We start from the raw sequence: 21,668 nt of genomic DNA, 5'->3' as shown, positions 1-21,668 counted from the left end.
CTAGTGCACAGAGAGGAGAAAGACACAATGTACAAGGCCATGATGAGGATGCATAGTATCCTGAAGAGTGACAGCGAGGGAATAGAGCTATATGTTAACAGTATGTTAACAGTATGTTAACAGGAGGTCAAAGAATTATGGAGGGATAGAAAATTGTGTAGACGATCTTAACAGAGGATTTACAAATCCCTTTAGCTAATGTGAAAAAATGCTTTGAAATTTTCAAAATACAAACTTTGTTGAGTCATGCTTTTGGGTAGAAACACCACTATTTGATCAACACAATTTGGGGTAAGAATTAGATCTATTTAATTACAAGGTCCAATGCACAGCATGGCCATGTAACGGAAGGCTCCTTCATTTATTCCATAGTCCCACTGCTTCAACCAATCTAATATGGTGTGGAAGAGGTAGAAGAGAAAAGAAAGAAAATTAGTGGCAAATAATAAAAGGATAAAATGTATTTCTCAGAAAAGAACCCATCTCCACAATCTTAGCAACTAAAATGGATAATTTGGCATAGGAAAAAAAAACTGTATTCAAGTAAGAAAAAGAAACCCAGGCATACTCTACACAAGCAGCATTATGAAAAAGCATGATGCTGATTCAGACAACAAAAATTCTACCAAAACTGGTAGAATTAGACTTTCAAATGCCAGGAAGAGGAGAAAAATTATGCAGAGGAATGAAAAGAAGATCTGTCCCCACCAGCAACCTGAAAGAGTCCTATATAGTTTTAATGCATGTGTAGTGTATGCCATAAGTTAGTTCTCAAAAATAGTACAATCTAGACTGAGGTCACCTTAAAATGCTAGTGAAATGTGAGTTAGGTGGCTTCAAATAAGAATACAGCACAGGAAAAGAATGTTAATTAACATTTTCCCTTGGAATGATTCCTAAATAAAAGTAATCTTCCAGAGCAGTTATTGTTTGCTAACATTTTAATTCAAACATACATGAAAACTGGGAAAATGCAGTGCATGAAAAGCTGATTATTAACATAAATGTTTAAAGGGTTTAATGGTTAAGGTCACAGAATTTATTTGTTTCCCTCTTTTATGTTCTGCTTATTATATGGGAAGATATTTTTAGCAACACAAATAGAACCTTTCTCCCAGCCACAGTGGGCCAATTTGTAGGTTGTGAGGCCTTTTTCTTCATGAAAGAGCATCCTACTCCCAAACAAAGCAACACAGGGAAAAAAAAACCTTAAACAATAAGTATTCATTAGCAAAATGAAGTTGGGGATGGTAAATTGGCAGTTTGCTTCTTGGCAAATAGCAACTTCATTAAGCCTAATAGGATCTTTCATGTGGGGTAAGCTGTCAGAATAGAGCAAGGGGAGCTCTTTGCATACATGAAATGGCATAATATTAAGTTGTTATATTATTATATTGTTTTATGTAGCTCATAGATAACTGGTCCCAGATTTCAGCTATTTAAGAAGATTTTACTGAATGCATTGGGAGTTGGGCCCTACACTTTCATGCATTAAAATCTTCCTCAGACTGTTGGAAAATATAGGTAAGGGTTGGTAGAATTCAATAGTTTTAGCTGGGAACTTTTTAAATCTGAGAATATCAATGAAATTTGAACCAGCTGGCAAAAGAAAATAGGATGCCAATATAAGAGCTTCATAAATATAGATCTAACTGTACAAGGAACAGACAGGACAAACAAGTGACAGATTAAGATTAAATTCAAACCTACAGCCTGAGGTATAAAAACTAATCCCTTTATACTTTAAATATCATGGGCTTATGGGAAAAGTAAGTCAGGATTTAAGAATTCCTATAATTAAAACTACTGTGTTGTAATGATAGAGAGAGATTTGTCCTCACTGACTCATGACCACACTATAACTTCTGCTGGTGCTGAACATTCTGGGAAATACTCAATTTACTGGGGGCAGTGCTATAGGATCTCAGCATTTTGCTATTCCAGTTAAAAGTGTGATTAAGGAAATGCATTTTAGGGGTGACTGGAAAGAATGAGAAAGATTACTTTGCAGTTTTCTCATCTATTTGAAGAAAGCTTTCAAAAAAACAAAACCACAACTCCAGGTTTTCTAAACATGGTTTGAAAATAATTGGATTAAGAGGCAGATACATAGAAGGAAGTTTTTAAATTCCTCTTGAAGACTTGGGAGAATCTGGGAACAGTTTAAACCAGTGGTAATCAACCTGGTCCCTACCACCCACTAGTGGGCGTTCCAGCTTTCATGGTGGGCGGTAGGGGTTTTGTCCGATACTGAAGCACTTTCTTTTTTTTAATTTAATTGACTTTAAAAAAAAATTCATAGCATTATTTAAAAACATTTTCATTAGGTTTTCATAAAATTCTCCGAGACAATTTAAATTTCTGAAAATATACTATTTGTATCGCCCGCTCATAAGTTTAGTTCACATTACGTAAGTGAAACTAAATGATGCTATAGTGTGACCGCAAACAAAAGAGCCTCGTCCCAGAATAGCTCACACATCTCTCCGCAAACCACCCAGCTGTAACAGACAAGCAGAGCTGGTAGCCAGCGCCCCCCTCCCCAAACCCAATCCACGATGCACGAGAGGCATGCACAGACAACGATACATGGTGCATTACTGTGGAGCCGGTGGGTGGTTAGAAAATTTTACTACTAAGAGAGATACAAAAGTGGGCGGTAGGTATAAAAAGGTTGACTACCCCTGGTTTAAACTCATATTTGTACATTGTATGGGTAAGATAGCAGATTGTTTTTAGATGTTGCAGGCCATAATATAGCATAGATATCTCTCATATGATGCTGCTACGCTTCCATTTGAGGGAATGTTCTAGCATATCCATAGCCATATCATCCTTTAAGGCTCCATCTAAAAAAGAAGCTTTGAAATGAGGATTCCTGGAACAAGATTATAGTCTCTGCAGCAAATAAAGTGGCCAAGAACATGGGATGTAGTATGGACACTACATCCATTGAAGTAAAGAGGAAATTATCATCTGAAATTACTTGCTTTTTTACTAGAGATGATATCTACCCTGAATCCTGAAAAAAGCAAACTATAAAAGATGAATGCAGATAATCCTTCTTTACTCAAGCATAGAATAACTAAGATGAATTACATTAAGCAGATAAGGGACACTAATTAAAGATTCAAGAAATGTAACATTTAAAGAAGAGAGTAGTTCAAAACTTATCGATACATTATATATAAATTGTGTATTTTGTGTATCCTGGGGCAAATAAAATACTGGTTTTTCAGTTTGAAGATAACTACTAATAGCTATGGCCTCACCAGTACTTATGATATTGTCATGTATTTCCTATTTATTTATTTTATTTATCAAATTTAGAACCCACCCTTTTCCTCACACTTTTATGAACTGAAAGAAGAAAATATCATATACCTGCATTTAAATGTTTTTCAAAGATCTTAGAATAAGGGAAAACTAAAACTGGTTCATCCAGCTGTGAAATATAAATCATATAAGTTTTCAGTCTAATTGGAAAGTACCCGTCATAAAGGAAGCAAAGGATAAGTCTTTAGGGTCTGGAATGTCATATATTGCTGTTTTGCATAATTCTAGAAGACTCGGGTATTCTTTACGGCAAGTTTCTGCTAGGTACAATCCACAATCAAGACTGCAAGACACCCAGATGCTGATTGGCTGTCATGGCAATTTGCTTATGATAGATGGGGAATGGAGAAGCACATGCAGGCAAGGGATCAGTAGAATAGAGTGTGAAGAGTTAAGGAGCAATCAAGCAGGTGTTCGTTAGTATCACCAAAGCCCAGAAACAATGAATGGTCCATTACCTCCCCTCCCAAAATTATTTGAGACCAAAATATTTGCTGCTCAATCTATTTTAGAATAAAACCTAGAAAAAACATATCAAAGGTCAAAGGTGGTAACGTGGTTAATGCCTACTCTTTCCTCCCAAATCAAGATTTGGTTCCAAAATGTTAATCAAAACATCCATCTCTGAATTTTTAGGATTGAACAGACTTTGGGGAGGGGAGAAAAAAGTAGTAAACAAATTTAGTTATGCTTTTCATCAAAAACCTAGTTTTATACAGGTTGATTTTTTTTTCAATCAAAATCTGGCTTCCTCATTTATGAACTGGGTGTAATGTTACGACACTGGAAGTGAGACAATTATTTTTCAAGGACTGAAAACTTTTTGTGGTATATTCTGAGCCAGCTCAATAGTCTTCCTTACTTGGTTTTGCAATGTTTTGCTGTAATGAAAGAAGCTCACGCTAGAAAGGGCAGCAAAGACGGGTAAAGGAGAATGACTTCTTTAGCATCAGTTCTCCTATAACAAATGCAGAAAAGTGTTCCTCCATGTTTATAGCTTATGTATCAATAAGTATATGAATAAGATACAGGTAGCCTTTTGTTATTTTGAAAAAAACAAAGTTTGACCCATTCATTCCACCCCTTCTCAATATCCTTCAATCATTCATGCATACATTTACAAACAATGCTGTCCCTACCGCTGTATCAATTTCCTAAAATACCACCCTATCACCTAAAGTATCACCCTATTTGTAATCCAGGCCAGACTATAAGTACTTCCTCAGACATTAAAATTATCTCTATCACTTCTTTCACTTTCCCTCCCAATTCCCTAATATGAAACCATAGTACAGATCAAAGTGCCTAAGATTAGTTGCTTTTTGTTCTTTCATTGTCATCCTCATCTCCTAAATACTCAGCAATTCTGAATTATTGGGGAAAAAACCACAGAGAAACTAGGCAGGACCTTTCCTGATTCTACCTAAGTGGCAATAAGAGGAATGGGCAGAGATCATGCAGAAGAATGAATGAAGGTGGGCATGCCACGACAGGCTATCAGCTCCCTGAGATGCCAGGGGGAAGCACAGAATTCAGAAAGTTACTGCCCCCTGTCTCTCTTGGCTGGATTAGGTGGTTCTTGATGGTGGACTTGTACTTACCCCATTCCATTCTACGCCCATACTCACTTCCTCATTACCATCTGTGGTATTCTCATATTTGATGCTGCCCCCCAGGCTGTCTCGGCTCCTCCTCCGCTCAGAGCCATCGCCCTCTTTGAGAATTTCCACCACTTTAGTCTGGTTAATGGGGTCAATACCCTGCAAGGGAAAAACAACAATAAGAAAACAATAATACTCTGGACATGATTTTGACAAGGAAACAAAGAAGATTTTCTAAGAGTTTCCAGAGAACAAAGAGAGCCAATTTGGAAAGAAGCCAAACCAGTTAAGTGTGACTGTGGCTAGTCACTTTCTCTTAATGTGAGGGAAGAGGCAATGGCAAACCACTTCTAAAAAAATTTGCCAAGAAAAATTACAAGGACTTGTCCAGGCAGTCTCTGAAAATCAGATCTGACTGAATGGAAGGAAAAAAGAAAGAGAAAGGCTACAATCTATTTTCTGGTCATCATGGATTATTGAATATTCTGCAGCAAAAGAAAGGCTACTATTCTTTTAAGGAAACGTTGCTGAACTAAAACCTGATTTAACAAGGAACGATTAAAGTACATCCAAGTTATGTGCACTTGTGTATAGCTGCTTTAATCTTATTTTAACATTTGCTTTTTAAAACTGTAGTTGTCATTACTTACTGTTATGTCCAAAACTGAGAAATAAGAATAGCTTCTAAAAAAGGGATACTGGAAAACATGGTTTAAAATTAAGTTGTTTCCTGGCTTGTTTTGGAAGTCATTAACAAGTAATGATGTTAATTGATGTTTCTTTTCCCATGTAGAAAAAAAATGAAGCAAACAGAAAAGGGGCAGTTTTTGGCTATATGTGAAACTTGAACGTATCTGGGCTTCCTAAGCCTATTTAATCCATTAAGAAATGAATGTAATGTGTGAAAATTGTTGTAATCATTTCAATATGTAGAATTTTTTTTAAAATAGAGTTTGCTTTGAAAAAATAAAAATGGGGGGGGAAATCATAATATTGATTTTTGCACATTAAGAATTCAATTTCAGAAAATCTCCCTTGGAATATATAGAGGTCAGCTGATATCCTGGAAATATAGGAAATGATCATCAAGAAGAAGAATAGGCAGTATCTTAACCAGCTGCAGAATAACATTATAGCACCAATGAGGCTCTTCATATCATATCCACTAGAGAAAGAAGGCTTCTCGCAATGTTAGTGTACACCAGTTAGCAGGCTATATCTTTGCCAGCTGGTTTCTTTCAAACCAGCCAAAAAAAATAAAAAAAAATCATTGAGCAGACAACTTTGTCTATGCTCTGTGATTTTTGCTGACTAAAGGGAAGAACTGCTATTAAATTAAGTAGCTGCAGCTTTCCAGGAAAAAGAAGATTACACTAACTACATTTAACCACACCACTGCAGTTATTATCAAGAAAATCTCTAATAGCATTTTACAGTTACAATTTCACCAGCATTTCAGGCTCTTTCAAGATGCTTTGAAGATACCATTCAAATCTGAATTTTCCTTCCTTCCTTCCTTCCTCCCTCCCTTCCTCCCTCCCTCCCTCCCTCCCTCCCTCCCTGTTGGATTCCCACAAAACTTTTGGTAGTTTCACAATACAAACAAAAAATAAAATATCCAAGATTCAATAAGATTGTTTTTTAAATTCACAAAAGTATAGGACAAATCAATCCAGAAAAGCTGGTACCAGGTTCCAAATGCTCAATGGAAAAAAATGGTTTTCAACTGCTCTGAAAGGTGGCGACAATTAGGGCTAATCTAATTTCCACATTTGATTCAAGATTATACATATATAATATATATATTATACACAACTTTTATTTTCTCTGGAATTTCTATTAAATTGAGCATAAAATATCTTTTATTTGAAAGACTACCTGATCTCCACTTTGCACAATGCCAGCATTTTTTCTGTGTCATTATTGGCCTTACCTGTCTCCTAGAACGCAGTGCACACTCTTCTAAAGTTTCTGCAGCCTCCAGTTTGCCCTGACGCCTGTATAACGCCCCCAGGTTCCGCAGAGTGGTGTTCACTGTAGGGCTGAGGGACATTCAAGAAAAAGTGCAAAACTGAAATTAACAATCATTCTTTACCTTTGGAGTAACTTGATCACTATAGCCCAAGTTATCTTTGATGAATGAATACGCCAGTCTATAGAGATCCTACAATTATATTATTTTCATTGAAGACAAAATGTAATACAGAATGCATGTAAGCTTTTATGTAGTGAGGGTATTACAACGGCAACATCTTTTCTTGCACCCAAATAGCTGCCCAGGCAATCACTTTTGTTCTGTGGAAACAAGATGTGAGGTTGAGGTTTGCAAAAATTAAGAATTACCATGATTATTGTATTTAAGGGACATCATACAATTCCATCACATTCCCAGCCTACTTGTGGGGAGTTCACTGATGATATGGTTCATGATTCATGAAGCGGTCAGGTGAGGATCTACTGAGCTCCTACGGACTACTTAAGATTACTGTGGTCACCCTGCCCCATTGCTTAGGTACTGGACATTCATTTCAGCTTGGGCTGCAAGAGACACTAAGCACATGGCATTCATAGAGCAGACCTGTCATAGTTTATTTTTTTGGTCAAACAAAATCACGAACAATCTGACCTGTTGGGAGGTCATAGAAGGTGTGTATGGGAAGAAGTTGGAAGAAGCTCAATCTCAAATGATTTTTTTTTAAATTAATACATAAGAGAGCAACAGTTCTATATTAAAAAAACATCCCTCCCTATATGGCTAGTCAGTATAATATAGGGGAGGCATGACATGAAGTAGAATGAAGAAGAATGCATACAGCCTGTCCTAAGAGGGTTTTTTTTTTACACTTTTGAACTCAGGATTTTTTGATTCAAATGGCCTTACAAAGCAGTTCATCTATTTCCCCACCACCATCGGCTCTGAATCAGAAGGATTTAAACCCATGCATGCATGTCAGAGAGACTATACCAGACAGGCAGTACCTGAAAGGAGAAGGGGAGGGATTGGGGTGAGGACAAAGGCTGCTCTATAAAGCAGCTTTACTGGGCGTCCTTTGTCATCCCCCCCAACCACTTTCGGTCATTTGCAGACAAATGAAATACAGCACTCCCATCCTCATGAACCTGTAAATGTTTTTCCCCACCTTCACATTCCTTGTCACCTTTGCACATTCCTTTGGTGAACCAATGTGAAACTCACAAAGGATTCTGTAACCTCCGCAAGAACCATAAACTGAATTAAAAGATTTAGAAATATAAACAAATACCACACCTTACCTGCTGACCTTGCAGGCCTTGTACCAGCCACCATACTCTGCATAGGGGATGTTTTCTCCATGTTTACTCTGGAAGAGAATTTGGCAAGAGGGAAACATTCCTTAGAACAATCGAAATCAAGAGCGAGAGTTTCTGTTCACATGCATGAGAGAAATAAAAAATAATGCACTTGTTTAACACTTGGCAAAAATATAGGCTCCTCTAACTTTCCAACTATGAGAAGTCTTTCCTTTTTCTAGAGCCCTCTTCTGTGCTGGATTTCACCTTTCATAATCCAAAGTCAGCATGGGTGGCAATTATGGGAATGGAGATCTAACACATATGAAGGAAATCAGGTTGAGGATCATGCTGATAGACCCATATAAACACGATAGTATAAATATGCCCAAGGATGGGCTCCATCTTGACCTCAGAAGAAAAAAGTTGTCTGCAGGTTAGTTCTCCTATGACTTGACCAAGTAGATAAGGAATGTCTTCCTGACATACTTAGTGCTCCACAGCAAGAGTTCCTAGGCATCTTAATGCCAAATGGTATGAAAGCATTCTCCATTCTTCAGAGGTCAGTATGGCAGGATATAAATTTCTCCCCAGATTTCCTATGAGATACTACAAATATTGATTTGCAGCAAAGTTCCAATTATGAAAACAGACATACAAGGTTAAAAATAGGTATGGCAAAGAATTTGATCATTAAGCTCCTGTATTATAGAATGCATTTGAGAGCAAAGATACAGCCTAACAAAAGTTCCCCACCCTTAAATTAATAGATTGTGTGGCATAAATTGATATTTAAAACAAAGATAGTACTCTTAGCTTCTGCATATAAAACATTTATGCTCAAAGACATAGCCAGCTGGTTGAGAAACTTGAGATTATAGGCTAAAGACAGAGCTTCATGTAAGTGTGAACTCTGGGCATAAGAACCCCGTCATACAATTTTCCACTGAAATTATGCCTGAATCAGACAGTTTTTGTACCCTTAGCATTTTCTGAAAGGACTCCAATTCAGTCATCAATTCCATATTTACAACTTTGATTTTCAGAATGCCCTCAAGCAAGGTGATTCCCTAATAACTGGATGGTTTTAAGCCTGTTAAGAGTAATGCTGAAATGTCAAATGTATTGGGCAGATAAGTTAGAAACACAGGTAGTTGCCATATAGTTCTATCTAGCTCAGTTATTGACTATAGTTGTTCAGGGTTCCTGTATGAGTTGCTAGGGACTGGATTTGGGAAGTTATGTAATGTATGTACTCTGACATGCATGTATTATGAAAAGGTAATCAAGTTTTGCCAGGAAGCCTACATGTCAGATTTCATTTTTGAACCCTGTCTCAAGCTCAACAGGAATAGGATCCAAGTAGTTCATAATGTGTCCTCCCAATTGCTGGGACAAAAAAAAATTAATGAAGAGTGGATGTTACCTTTATTGTGTCATATTTTATTGTCATTTAAAGCTTGCAATTAACTCTATATATGTTTCACTTTGCTGCTTTCTGAGTCTTCAGGACAGGCAAAATATTTCATCCAGAATCAAATATTTTATTTTGATGATGTATAACATATTAATATTTTTATATACACACAATTTAAATAAGTTCTCACATATTTCCCTCATAAAGTAACTTCATTTTCAGCCACTCCTCTGTAGGCCAAGCAGTACAGTAGCAAAGGCAGATCAGTGCCTATATATTTCTGCATAGGACACCTAAATAGCTTCATCTGTGCTATTAAAAATTTCCAGGATAGATTGTAAGGAAAGGAATTTGAGGAAAAAGAACTATGTTTATCAACAATACTCAGTCTTTTTCATTGCTGATTTGGGACACAAGGTCAGAACATTGCATAGCGAGGGCAAGGAACTGACACCCATATATTTTTGCAATACAGGTAATTTTTCTCCTCAGTTGATTTCTGTTCTCCATTTTAGTAGCTTCACAATATAATCTTCCAAGATTATACATGTAATAATTATAGTTATCTCCAAAAAGTTTTTTTTATGTATGACTCAGAACCAGAGCAAATTAAAGACTATATGATTAAATGGATGCAGAATCTAGACAGAGCAATTCATATGTAACAATGGGAATTCCAGTGGGGAAAAATACAGTAAGTTTACTGAATAAGAGAGAAATTGGTATAGGGCAGTGTTGGGCAGTGTTGGTGAACCTTTTTGGCACTGAGTGCTGAAACAAGGTTGCACACATGTACGCCAGAAACCTGAAGAGTAGCCGCCCGGCACGCATGCACACGCTGGTAAGATGATCTTCTGGTTTCCAGCACGTGCATGTGCACTGGCCACCTGGTCTTCCGGTTTCTGATTTTTTATTTTATACTGTGCTGATCACTGCTCTTGATATTTATACATTGGATTATAAAATGACTTATTTTCCAAACAACATATTCCATTATTTAAAACCAGTAAATGACATTTTGAAAAAGATAACCTAATTCTACAACACTTGTAAATTCTATGTTTATTCACTATATTTACTCCTCTTTTTAAAAAGCTTAATAAAATGTAATTTGAAAAACCCACAAGGTTTATTTATGTAACATTCCAAAAGGAATGGTAGCTAGCTATTCTGGTTCTATTTTTACAATACCCAAATTTCTTATAGGGAATGAAATGAACAGAAATCCAATCTTTTCACACTTATGTGAAAGTAAATTCCATATGTTTGATGGAATTTAGTTGTTTGGGACTTCATCATATTTATGACATTACTAGGCTATATAGATTAAATGTGACAAAACCAATGCTCTAGTAAATGGTCTTTATGCCTTTTAATCGTATGAAACAAACAAAATATCAGGTAGTCTAGTGGGAGAAGACATTCAAGACAATGGAAACTAAATAAATACATTATTAAAATAATACTCTATTATTCCAATAACAACATATAATCTAATTTCTTTCCACTGCTTGGAAATATCTTTTGTTTTCTCATGCCGAAATGCTCTGACCCACTTCTGTGTTTAAGAAAAAGTGATATAACTTAGCTGTTAAGAGTTATTAGGTGGAAAGTTTATTGTTTGGATCACTGGAGTAGGAGTTCTGATTTACACAGACAAATGGATGAATACCAAACTCTGAATATTTTGCATTTCTTTGTCTAGGTTTTCCTAAATATTTCTCAGAAATATTTTCTAGCAAGATAAATACTTGAAAATCATAAGTCTAACTGAAGTTGTTCCTCTCATTGCTAAATATTTTTCATTTGTTACCTTCTTCCGAAGGATTGAGTCATTTGGCATTTTATTAAGCTTCAACAAATGAGAACCTAAATTCACTTTTGATGATCGGCGAGTCTGCTGTTTATTAACCTTTTGCATTCATAACAACTGCCTTGCCTTTTCCTCTCCTTATTTAATTATCCATTTTGTTTTCTGGATGACATACAATTGCAAATCCCATTAGCTGTATTCAGTCAATATGATGTATCTTGTAGGCATCTTTTTCCATGAGTTTGAAAAATATGACATAAAAGTTTGGTAGAAGCAAAAGTACCTGAGTACCTTAAAATGATTAAAACATACATTGATGCTAGCTAGTATAAAACAACAAATGTATAAAATCACACAACACAAAAAAGTCCAAACCAATCGCTTGAACTCAGAAGGCTTCTGATTTAATGTGTCTTTTTTTTCTTGTCTTTTTTTGATATCAGGAAAATTCTCACACATGCCAGAGATGAAGAGAGATCTTTTTCCATCCAAAATTCACAGAAAATCAATTCAAAACTAACAGTCTTTCATGAAGAGTTCTTAATTTCAGAGACTTCTCAGCATGATCCTATGGGTACAGTCAGCTTTTGTATCCAAGTCAGCAGATGGGATATATCCAAGTTAGCAAATGTAACCAATGAATAGTAACAAGGCACTGCTAGGCAAAAATTAAGAGCAGCTGACACATTTTAACTAGTACCACTTAGTACATGTATGCACATTCATATGCATTCTTTTCACCCCTTTTAAACCACCAATTTGACAGAAAAGCATTGTGCAGAAAGACGTATGGATAGCAATAAGATAAACAGTGCTAATTCCTTTAGCAGCAATAGCAATGATTTGGGAAACTAAGTACTATAAAGTACTAAAATCCAGGAAATAGATATCTATTTTTATCTACTACTGGAAGCAGTTATCAGTCACTAGATTAGATGAACAAAAAAAAAATTCCAATAGCTTTCGCAAGACAAAAACAGAGAATGGAGTCATCCTGCTTGAGAACTCCTATGATATATCCAGTACTTTAGCCCAAAATGTCCCGGAAGTTTACCAAATTTCTGTTCTATTCTTAGTAATGTTTCATAGATTGTACATATTTTTCCAAAAGAGTGAGGTGCAGAAGTTCAAAGCCAAGGACTTTGGATTTGTTGTAGCTCTAGTATGCAGAGATTTTTCAACTTAACTCTCTCTCCTCCCAATCTAGGGAAACATTAATAATTAACTTTTCTAAATCTGAGAAGTTTAAAGATGGCCCTTCAAAACAGCAAACTTTAGAAACATTCTGGTTCTGAAATGTCTGTGGCCCAGAACCTGCTGAAATCCCTCCATCGTCCATTTTCCAGTACGTCCTAAGGAATCCACTATAACAAACAAAAAATATGCAAGGCATGGGAAGAATAGGACAAACGCTTCCAGCACACACTATAGAACCTTGAAAAACGTAAGAAAAACTATCTTCATTCAGGTCGAAGGCTTGTATAGCACAGTATTTCGTTCCCACAATCAGATGCCTATGAGAATACCTTCACAAAAGGGAAAGAAGAATGCTATCTTTATAATTTTGCTTACCAAGAACTGGTTCTGAGGCCTATTGGCCCTGATCCTGAAGTTAACTTATATCTATTATTATTATTAATGGTTACATTCTCTATGAATCTGTACAACCTTCTCAAAACCATCCTATTTGCTGATTATCTATACTGTATTTTATGACAATCTTATATTTAATTATTAATATACATTTTACATGTTTGAAAAAAATATAGCTTTGAGACCTTTTTCAAAGAAAAACAAAAATGATAGGTCCTCCTACTCATCAGGCAGTACATTCCAAAGACCTAGAATAGGTACTAAAAAGATTTAGCCATCAAATACACAATTCAACAATTGATGGTTTTTTTGAAGAATGGGGAATCCTATAGAAAAGAAGCATTCTCCCCACTAACCTAGACCCAAGCAATAGAGGTCTAGAGTCAACAGGCATTTCATGTTTCACTTGAAAATAAATTGACAAGTCTGTGCAATGCTTCAGACACAAGGGTAATATGGAATCTTGTAGAGGTCTTTCATAGATCAATTTGACAGCTGAACATTGACATTTTCTTCCCAGGAAGGGATGCGGTTGGCATATCAACTAAAACTGACAAAAGCCATACATGTGACCCAATTTAGACAAGAAAGTTCTACAGTCCCACTAGAATTGGGACTCTTAACAGCAAGGTTACCTAAGCACAATAGGAAGGCAAATGATTATTTTTATCTGTCTTGTACCTATTCAGCTTACCTGGATAACCCTGGGCTCTTTGAGAGAGGGGTTTTTGTCTCTCTCTCTCTCTCTACACTATACATCACTATAAGATTGTGTCCCTCTTTTCAGTTAGTTTTTTTCTAATCTAAAATTATTCCCAATTATCATTCAGGAGTTCCTTCAGCTACTTGATGGTTTAGGATGGCACTGCAATGCTTGTGAGAGCACTGCTCTCATCCTCACCTTGCTCATTTTCTCCCTTTCTTCTGCATGCATCCATATAGGCTTGTGTTCATCTGCAGAGAAAAGATAAGAAGAGGGGGAAAGGTCTCTGTACACATTCTAATGGTATTTTCAGAGGAACGTCTGATATATTGGCTTTCCAGTCCCTTTCCCTTTGTTTGTAAATAAATAAGCAAAGACTTGATAAACAAGCTACAAGAGTTTAGACAGTGAAAACTTCACTGCTAATGAAAAGTCTTTATAGATTGTGTATCGTTTACTTATCAAAATGTGTCCAAAGGAAAAATAAGCTCTTGATCATAGTTCATGTATTTATGAATAGTGTACTTGTCCCAATTTTCTCCCAAGAAGTTCTCTTTTCCACACACATCTGTCCTAACAATTATGGAATGTTCAAGAAACCTTCACAATTAACATTCAAGGGTTTCAATCTCCTTCTAAGACCTGGTTCTCTTTGCACATGTTTATTTATTTTATTTATTTATTAAATTTTTATACCGCCCTTCTCCCAAAGGACTCAGGGCGGTGTACAGCCTAAAAATAAAAAGTTGATATACATACAATTTAAAACCAAGATTTAAAACTAAGCAAATTACAAAAAGGCCAATATTAAAATTTAAAAATTGTTGCCTCCTTCTTCATTGATGTACATACCATCAACTGTGCCGAATTCTTTCACATGGGCACGGGTGAGAATTTCCTTGTACAGGGTCTCAGCATCCTTGTATTTAGCTTGTTTTAGGTAGCAGGAGGCCTGGCAGAATACAAGGGATATTGTTATAAAGTATCAACAAACCCGTTCCATAGCCAGTCACCCTCTCAGCTCAGATAATCATTTGCCTCCATAGTTCTCACATCAACAAACAGACCCACCAGATTGTTCTTTGTTTTAGCAACATTTGGATCATCAGGCCCTAGGCGGGATTCGTAGATCTCCAGTGCTCGGCGATAGTAATATTCTACTTCTTCATACTTGCCCTGATTCTGGCATAGTAAAGCCAAGTTATTTAACTGTTTGGCCACATCTGGGTGATCTTTGCCTAGAACCTGAAAATGAAGAATAATTTATAAAATTCTGGAAATTCTGCAAACTTTTCTTTCCCTGGGAAAACTGCATCATAAATACCATTAGAAACTTGAATTTTGTACACATGGCTTCATATTATATGCATATTAGCCTCATCCAAAATATATTTCTTTTCGGAAACGGGCTTCTATTGTAGGAATTGCAAGCACTGGAAGTTGTTTTATAGTCTCAGCAATGAATGGCCCCATAGCCTAGGCCCTAAACCTTCCCCCTTCAAGCTTCTGAAAGAAAGATACCTTTTCCCGGATTTCCAGTGCCCGCTTGCATAATGGTTCTGCCTCCTTGTATTTCCCTCTTTTGCCATACAGAACGGCTAGATTATTTAGGGTTGCAGCAACCTGCAGAGAGATGTGGAAACAACCGCATGAGAACTAAGGAAGAATCAAAACACACACACACACACACACACACACACACAGGGCATAAAAAATGATACTACTTAGAGAGCCAATTTGTTATATGTGGCAGCATTAACAGAAACAGTAACTGGATATGTGAAACAGAGCCCTAATTGTGTCACCATTTCTCAGCAGGATACTATTTCAAGAAATCACATTGTTCTATTCAGTCACATATTTCTTTTGCCAACAATCTGTAAGGCAACATATGTATTGATATTTTAAATATAAAGTAAAACAATTACTGTATATATAAATTTGGGCCCAAATGTCACTACCATAATCATGTGCTTGGATTTCCTTATAAAAGCTATTTGCCCAATGTTGCCTTACTACTTAGGAAACAAAGGTGTAGACAGGTAGACTTTTGATTCTCATTGAAAAATCAAAGATTTCTTTATTTGTCCTCCTTTCTTTCTTAATGCTATGCTTCTTCATTAATGCCTCCCATAGGGATATATACTCCATTAGTGGTTGGTCAGATCCCCTTCCTTGTGGTTTATTTATTAGGTTTGTGTGTGTGTGTGTGTGTGTGTGTGTGTGTGTGTGTGTGTGTGTGTGTGTAGAAGCAACTTTCTTCTTCAATCTGGTGCCCTCTAGATATATTGTTTTGATCATCCTCAATTACCATGACTAAAATGAGGATTAGCCTAGGAATCAGAAGAATTGATCAGACAATGACACAATTACTTTTCAGTTTCTATATATTCAGATCTTCCTCCTTGAAGTGAAAGAAATAATAGCCACTTACTGCGGGGTGATCTTTACCAAGAGTTTTCTCTCTAATAGACAATGCGTCATTTAGAAGGTGAGCTGCTTCTTTATATTTATTTTGATCCCTGAAACAAAATGTTAGATACAGATACCGTTTAGAAGTAGAGGGATAACAATTTATATAAACATGACACAAACATAGGGAGATTACATTGCACAGACGTAACATCCCGTATTAACAGAGGTTGCCAAAATAGACCTCCCTCATACTCCCTCTTTCATTTCTGTTCCTGACATGCTGTTTCATTTCCACAAGAAGCCTATTTATTCTACCTATTTATTCCTCACCTATATACTAAGGCCAAGATGTTGAGCATGGTGGCCACATCAGGGTGATCGTGTCCTGAAGTCTTCTCCAAGTCCTCCAGGGCCTGCTTGCAAAGAGGCACAGCCACCTCGTAGCGTCCCTGTGATGCATACTGGATCACCAGATTATGTAGTGTACGCAAGCGTGCTGGGATCTCATAACCACCTTGCTGAGCAGCTGCTGCAGCACTGCTGTGTTGATGAGGCACTGCAAATACATATCACATCAACAAATAAAGAAGCACAGCGTGCAATGCTATATTATGATTTATTCATACAAGTAAGAATTGTCACTCCTTTGTATCCTTAATTTTTCAATCAAATGGAATATTTGGAGGAAGTCAAGTTCAATAGCAGTTCATACAGTATTTGTGTCTGGTCTCCCCATAAGAAGAGTGAAAGAATGAAACTTACATCCTTGCCCCTGATCCTCTTCCTCATTTGGAAACAAGTCATCCAAAGAATCCTTTGTGGAATCACCTTCCTTCTCCTCCTGAAATGTTAATATAGAAAAGCACCAACAGAAAGGGGTAGATAGAAATTAATATGCATTAGTACTACAAGGTTTTTATGCCCGACACTGATGCAAATGATAAAACGTTATTTTTCTCAGGAACATAATTCAGGATCATAATTACAAGGGTAGGTGACTTGTGCCTGTCATAGCCAGTAGAGGCAAACTCAAATTAGTAGATAGGAACTCTGAGAAAGCTATTACTAGCTTATGTTGTATGCAGAAACTTCTGGTAAGCACAGATGTTCTACTCTATAGATTCTCACCGTTGGGGATACATCTTCATCGTATTTCTTCAGTTGGTTCATGAATTCCAAGTGTTTTTTTTCTTCTTCAAGCTGTGCCACAGTTTGTTCACTGCGCTGCAATTTCTGCTGAGTGTTTGCTAGTTCATCTCGTAGCCACTGGTTCTCCTGGCATAGCCTCCGCACCTGGGCCCGCAATTTCTGCTTTTCAGACTCCACAGCATTCAGATGGTTTGACAGAGCCATCATGACCTGGTCCAAGAGAAAAAAGGAAAAATGTCTGTCTTGAGAAATGGTTTTTTAAAAAACAAACTTCCAAACTCTTAGAGGAAAAGAAAACGTACACACCACCAAACAAAATTCCAAGACTTGTAGGAAAATTAGTGAGCATATTTCTTATGCTCACTAATTGGTCTTGGAACAAGCCAGAGGTAGAATTGAACAAAGAACTGGTTTTTAAGTATTACATAATAATGAAAGTTTGGACTATAAACCATCTTGTGTAACATAAACCATCTTAGATGCCTGTTGTGTAACATAAACCATAAACCAACATAAATGCCTGTTCCATTTTTTTTCCCTTGGAAAAAGAGAGAAGAACAATGTTGCCAGAAAGGAGGAAAAGGAACAACAAATATAATCGGCTATTTCATCTCATTCATATCAGCTATGTAAGCCCTGCATTGTACATGGGTGGCTAAAGGTGTGTCATATACATTTGCGAAGGCTAAATCTCTGATATACTAATGTCCTTAATTTGAATAGATGCATATATTTGCTATTCTGAACAATTAATCCCATTTTTCCTAACTCAAAAGAGAAAAGAAGCCTATGCTTGAGCAGATGGCCAAAAAGTGGAAACTCAAAAAAGTCCTCTCTGCTCATAATCAATTATCAATTACAGGTTTCAATTCTATCCATACAATTATAAAACTAAAAACCAGCACTCAGAAGGTGGATTATTTACCAATGTGTTTTGTGCCTGCTAGTTTGATTGTTCTGCACTTCATAGACAAAAGGTATGCTTTTGTTTATGTTTCTACTTAGTACGCATGTCTGCTCTAGACAGTGTATTTGAATCCTTATGTTTGATTGTCTGTGTTTGGTTGCTTTTTTTGATCCATGTACAAAATATAGCTCACCTGAGCTTCTCCAAGTCCTAACTCAATCATCTCCACTGACTTGCGCAGCAGGTTGGCTTTCTCGTGTACTAGATTGGCTTCTTCATCCTTCTTCAGACACTTGATAGTCTCTAGTAGGCTGTGCAAGATCGAGTTATGCTCATTTTTAAGGGCCTCCAGCCCTTGCATCACCAACTTAGTGTTGGAGATAATCTCTTCTTGGCTTAGCTTGTCCATTTTCTCCTCCCTTGGGTACACCATAGTGGACATAATCTTTCAGTATTACCTCCATTGAAGGAAGAAAAAACAAAGGGGTTAGTACAAATCACAGGTTACTTAGACCATGGGTCTCCAACCTTGGTCACTTGAAGACTTGTGGACTTCAACTCCCAGAGTTCCTCAGCCAGCAAAGCTGGCTGAGGAATTCTGGGAGTTAAAGTCCACAAGTCTTCAAGTGACCAAGGTCGGAGATCCCTGACTTAGACAACAGATTCTGAAAGATTAAACCAACAAAGTGATATTGTGAATAAAGATCTTATTCCCATTTTCATTTGAAAAGTGGAAATGAAGGAAATTCCCACCATACTTGAAGACTGCACCTCCTTGTAAAAGCGCCAATATGGTGCACAGCATGTTACTGGGAAGATCAGATGGAGGTAAAGATGGCAGTTACATCAAAATTGATATTATCTTACTGCCCCCGTAACCCTAGGAATCTAGAAGATTGATTTAACTGTCATTTAAAAAACAGGAGAAACTGTAAGGAATTATGACTTCCTTTCCAGTGATTAACGATCCAGAATGAACAAACAGGAATAGGAACAATGTTTCCAGTAAAGTAAGAGAAAGTACAGGGATTTTTTTTCTTTTTGTTTGCAATCTCTACTTTAGAGAACCTTTCTGAGATTAAGTAAATAGAAGTACAATTTAGGGGGGGGAAGGGAGGAAGAGAAGTAGCAGTGGTGGTGGTCTTGATCCTTATACCACAGCCAAAAACAAGCAGGAATATTACTCACTGATGAGCGAAAGATTTGGAGGCAAATGTTTAGCATTAGGATTTGTGATAGTTAATTGTTCAATGTGCTTAAAAATAAAATGATCCTACTTCCAATCTAGAGTCTGTCATTAACATGCATCTTTATGAACATCTTTGAAAAACTTAATTGCTAGGTCTTACTACAAAATAACAGGGTTTTTTAAATTATTATCCATGTGAGAGCATATTTAACTCTATTTATATATACCTGAAATCTAAAGCAAGCTGGAAGGAGAGCGACACAAGGAAAACAAGCCGGAAACATATCATTCAACAAATAAAAGCTGGTAAACTTTCACAAACACACAATACAATGTATGAATTTTATCTAGCTGTGCAAATAAAGTTTGCAAATGAAAATTCAAAGGAGAGGATTACAGGCACTGCAGGGAAAAAAGTGTTGCTTAAGCCTTCTATTCTTTGTTATTAAAATCACAAACAAATCAGATTTCTTTTCTTCTGCCAAGCCATTGCCCGGTTTGGTGAAAAACACATAGCAATTATCCAGGTCAAACCCCAGGCTGACCAATTCATCCACACCCCAAAGAAAAGACACTCCAACGCACAAAGCACCTACATGTTTTAGCAAGGAACTTACCTCATAACAGCGGTTGGAGCAACCTGCCCCTTTGCTGCATATACAAAGGGGACAACTTGGGCCACGTGATCCTCCGTTGGCAGCAGGCCAAGCTATTACTGAGAGCAGCCGGACCAGTAAGGAGGAAAAAAGGAGAAGAAAGAGGAAGATATCAGCAGATCTGTCTTTGTTCTTCGATAGTCCCACCTCTGTGTGTTCAGGGTTCTTTGCTAGGCAACAGCATCCGCCCCCTCGTGGGAGGGACCAACAAGAAATCCCCCTCAACAATAACAAACCCAACCCACATAAGGAAAATTAGTGAGCATATTTAACTCTATTTATATATACCTGAAATCTAAAGCAAGCTGGAAGGAGAGCGACACAAGGAAAACAAGCCGGAAACATATCATTCAACAAATAAAAGCTGGTAAACTTTCACAAACACAATACAATGTATGAATTTTATCTAGCTGTGCAAATAAAGTTTGCAAATGAAAATTCAAAGGAGAGGATTACAGGCACTGCAGGGAAAAAAGTGTTGCTTAAGCCTTCTATTCTTTGTTATTAAAATCACAAACAAATCAGATTTCTTTTCTTCTGCCAAGCCATTGCCCGGTTTGGTGAAAAACACATAGCAATTATCCAGGTCAAACCCCAGGCTGACCAATTCATCCACACCCCAAAGAAAAGACACTCCAACGCACAAAGCACCTACATGTTTTAGCAAGGAACTTACCTCATAACAGCGGTTGGAGCAACCTGCCCCTTTGCTGCATATACAAAGGGGACAACTTGGGCCACGTGATCCGTTGGCAGCAGGCCAAGCTATTACTGAGAGCAGCCGGACCAGTAAGGAGGAAAAAAGGAGAAGAAAGAGGAAGATATCAGCAGATCTGTCTTTGTTCTTCGATAGTCCCACCTCTGTGTGTTCAGGGTTCTTTGCTAGGCAACAGCATCCGCCCCCTCGTGGGAGGGACCAACAGGAAATCCCCCTCAACAATAACAAACCCAACCCACATAAGGATAATTAGAGTCCCCTTAGCACAGTTGCCTGCTGTTCAGAAGAGGGCCAGAGCAATTCTATAAGGAAGTGGATGGGGTGCTCTGGGTATTTTTTCCCCAAGAGGAAGAAAGGTGCATGCATTTTCTCTGTGAGGGCTCATAAAATGAACCTGCATGACATTTTGAGGAAGGAAAAAATCCTTTTCTTTGGTGAAAGAGAATGCAGATGGGAGTCATACAAGCAACGAAAGTAGCTTAAAATGTAGTTAAAAGCTAGGCAATCGTGTTAAGCCTTCGTATAATTTATTTGTTTAGAAACAGCGTGTTATAGGAACACGGTAACCATAGGTGGCTAGCCTGGTGGTTCCGGGTTCAGAATGCTGCATGTACACAGCCAGTGGGTGCTACTATAAGTTCCTGGGAATCTTCCATGTACGACACAGAACAACATTCAAATTAACAGCTGGATTTGTTATTTTAAAACAACGACACCCAAACTTAATTGCTAGGTCTTACTACAAAATAACAGGGTTTTTAAATTATTATCCATGTGAGCATATTTAACTCTATTTATATATACCTGAAATCTAAAGCAAGCTGGAAGGAGAGCGACACAAGGAAAACAAGCCGGAAACATATCATTCAACAAATAAAAGCTGGTAAACTTTCACAAACAC

The 21,668-nt window shown here is 37.2% G+C and overlaps 1 protein-coding gene across 5 annotated transcripts in view; it reads right to left on the bottom strand.

The window, feature by feature from the left end:
* KLC4 (kinesin light chain 4) overlaps positions 1–20,145 on the bottom strand; it is a 35,013-nt gene extending 14,868 nt beyond the window's left edge. For 2 of the 5 annotated variants that reach the window (XR_009152941.1, XM_058165146.1), the window contains exons 1-13: positions 20,011–20,145; positions 18,398–18,662; positions 17,277–17,507; positions 16,911–16,989; positions 16,479–16,704; positions 16,168–16,255; positions 15,255–15,356; positions 14,805–14,978; positions 14,586–14,685; positions 13,932–13,984; positions 8,211–8,278; positions 6,871–6,979; positions 4,965–5,096 (exon numbers count right to left, since the gene is read on the bottom strand). Coding sequence is in view for 4 of the 5 variants with exons in the window: in XM_058165146.1 (XP_058021129.1) it covers positions 4,965–5,096; positions 6,871–6,979; positions 8,211–8,278; positions 13,932–13,984; positions 14,586–14,685; positions 14,805–14,978; positions 15,255–15,356; positions 16,168–16,255; positions 16,479–16,704; positions 16,911–16,989; positions 17,277–17,507; positions 18,398–18,646 (1,611 nt within the window). In the remaining variant the exon portion in view is untranslated. Of the gene's footprint in view, positions 1–8; positions 392–4,937; positions 5,097–6,870; positions 6,980–8,210; positions 8,279–12,167; positions 12,802–13,931; positions 13,985–14,585; positions 14,686–14,804; positions 14,979–15,254; positions 15,357–16,167; positions 16,256–16,478; positions 16,705–16,910; positions 16,990–17,276; positions 17,508–18,397; positions 18,663–20,010 lie in introns of those variants that run through there. The other 3 variants (XM_058165148.1, XM_058165145.1, XM_058165149.1) reach the window with 3 other exon arrangements.
* Positions 20,146–21,668: the final 1,523 nt, after the last annotated feature.

The sequence above is a fragment of the Ahaetulla prasina genome, chromosome 1 (assembly GCF_028640845.1).
Source record: "Ahaetulla prasina isolate Xishuangbanna chromosome 1, ASM2864084v1, whole genome shotgun sequence".
NCBI lineage: Eukaryota > Metazoa > Chordata > Lepidosauria > Squamata > Colubridae > Ahaetulla > Ahaetulla prasina.
Note: the sequence above shows the minus strand (reverse complement) of the source record. Positions and strands in the feature narration are given on the sequence as shown.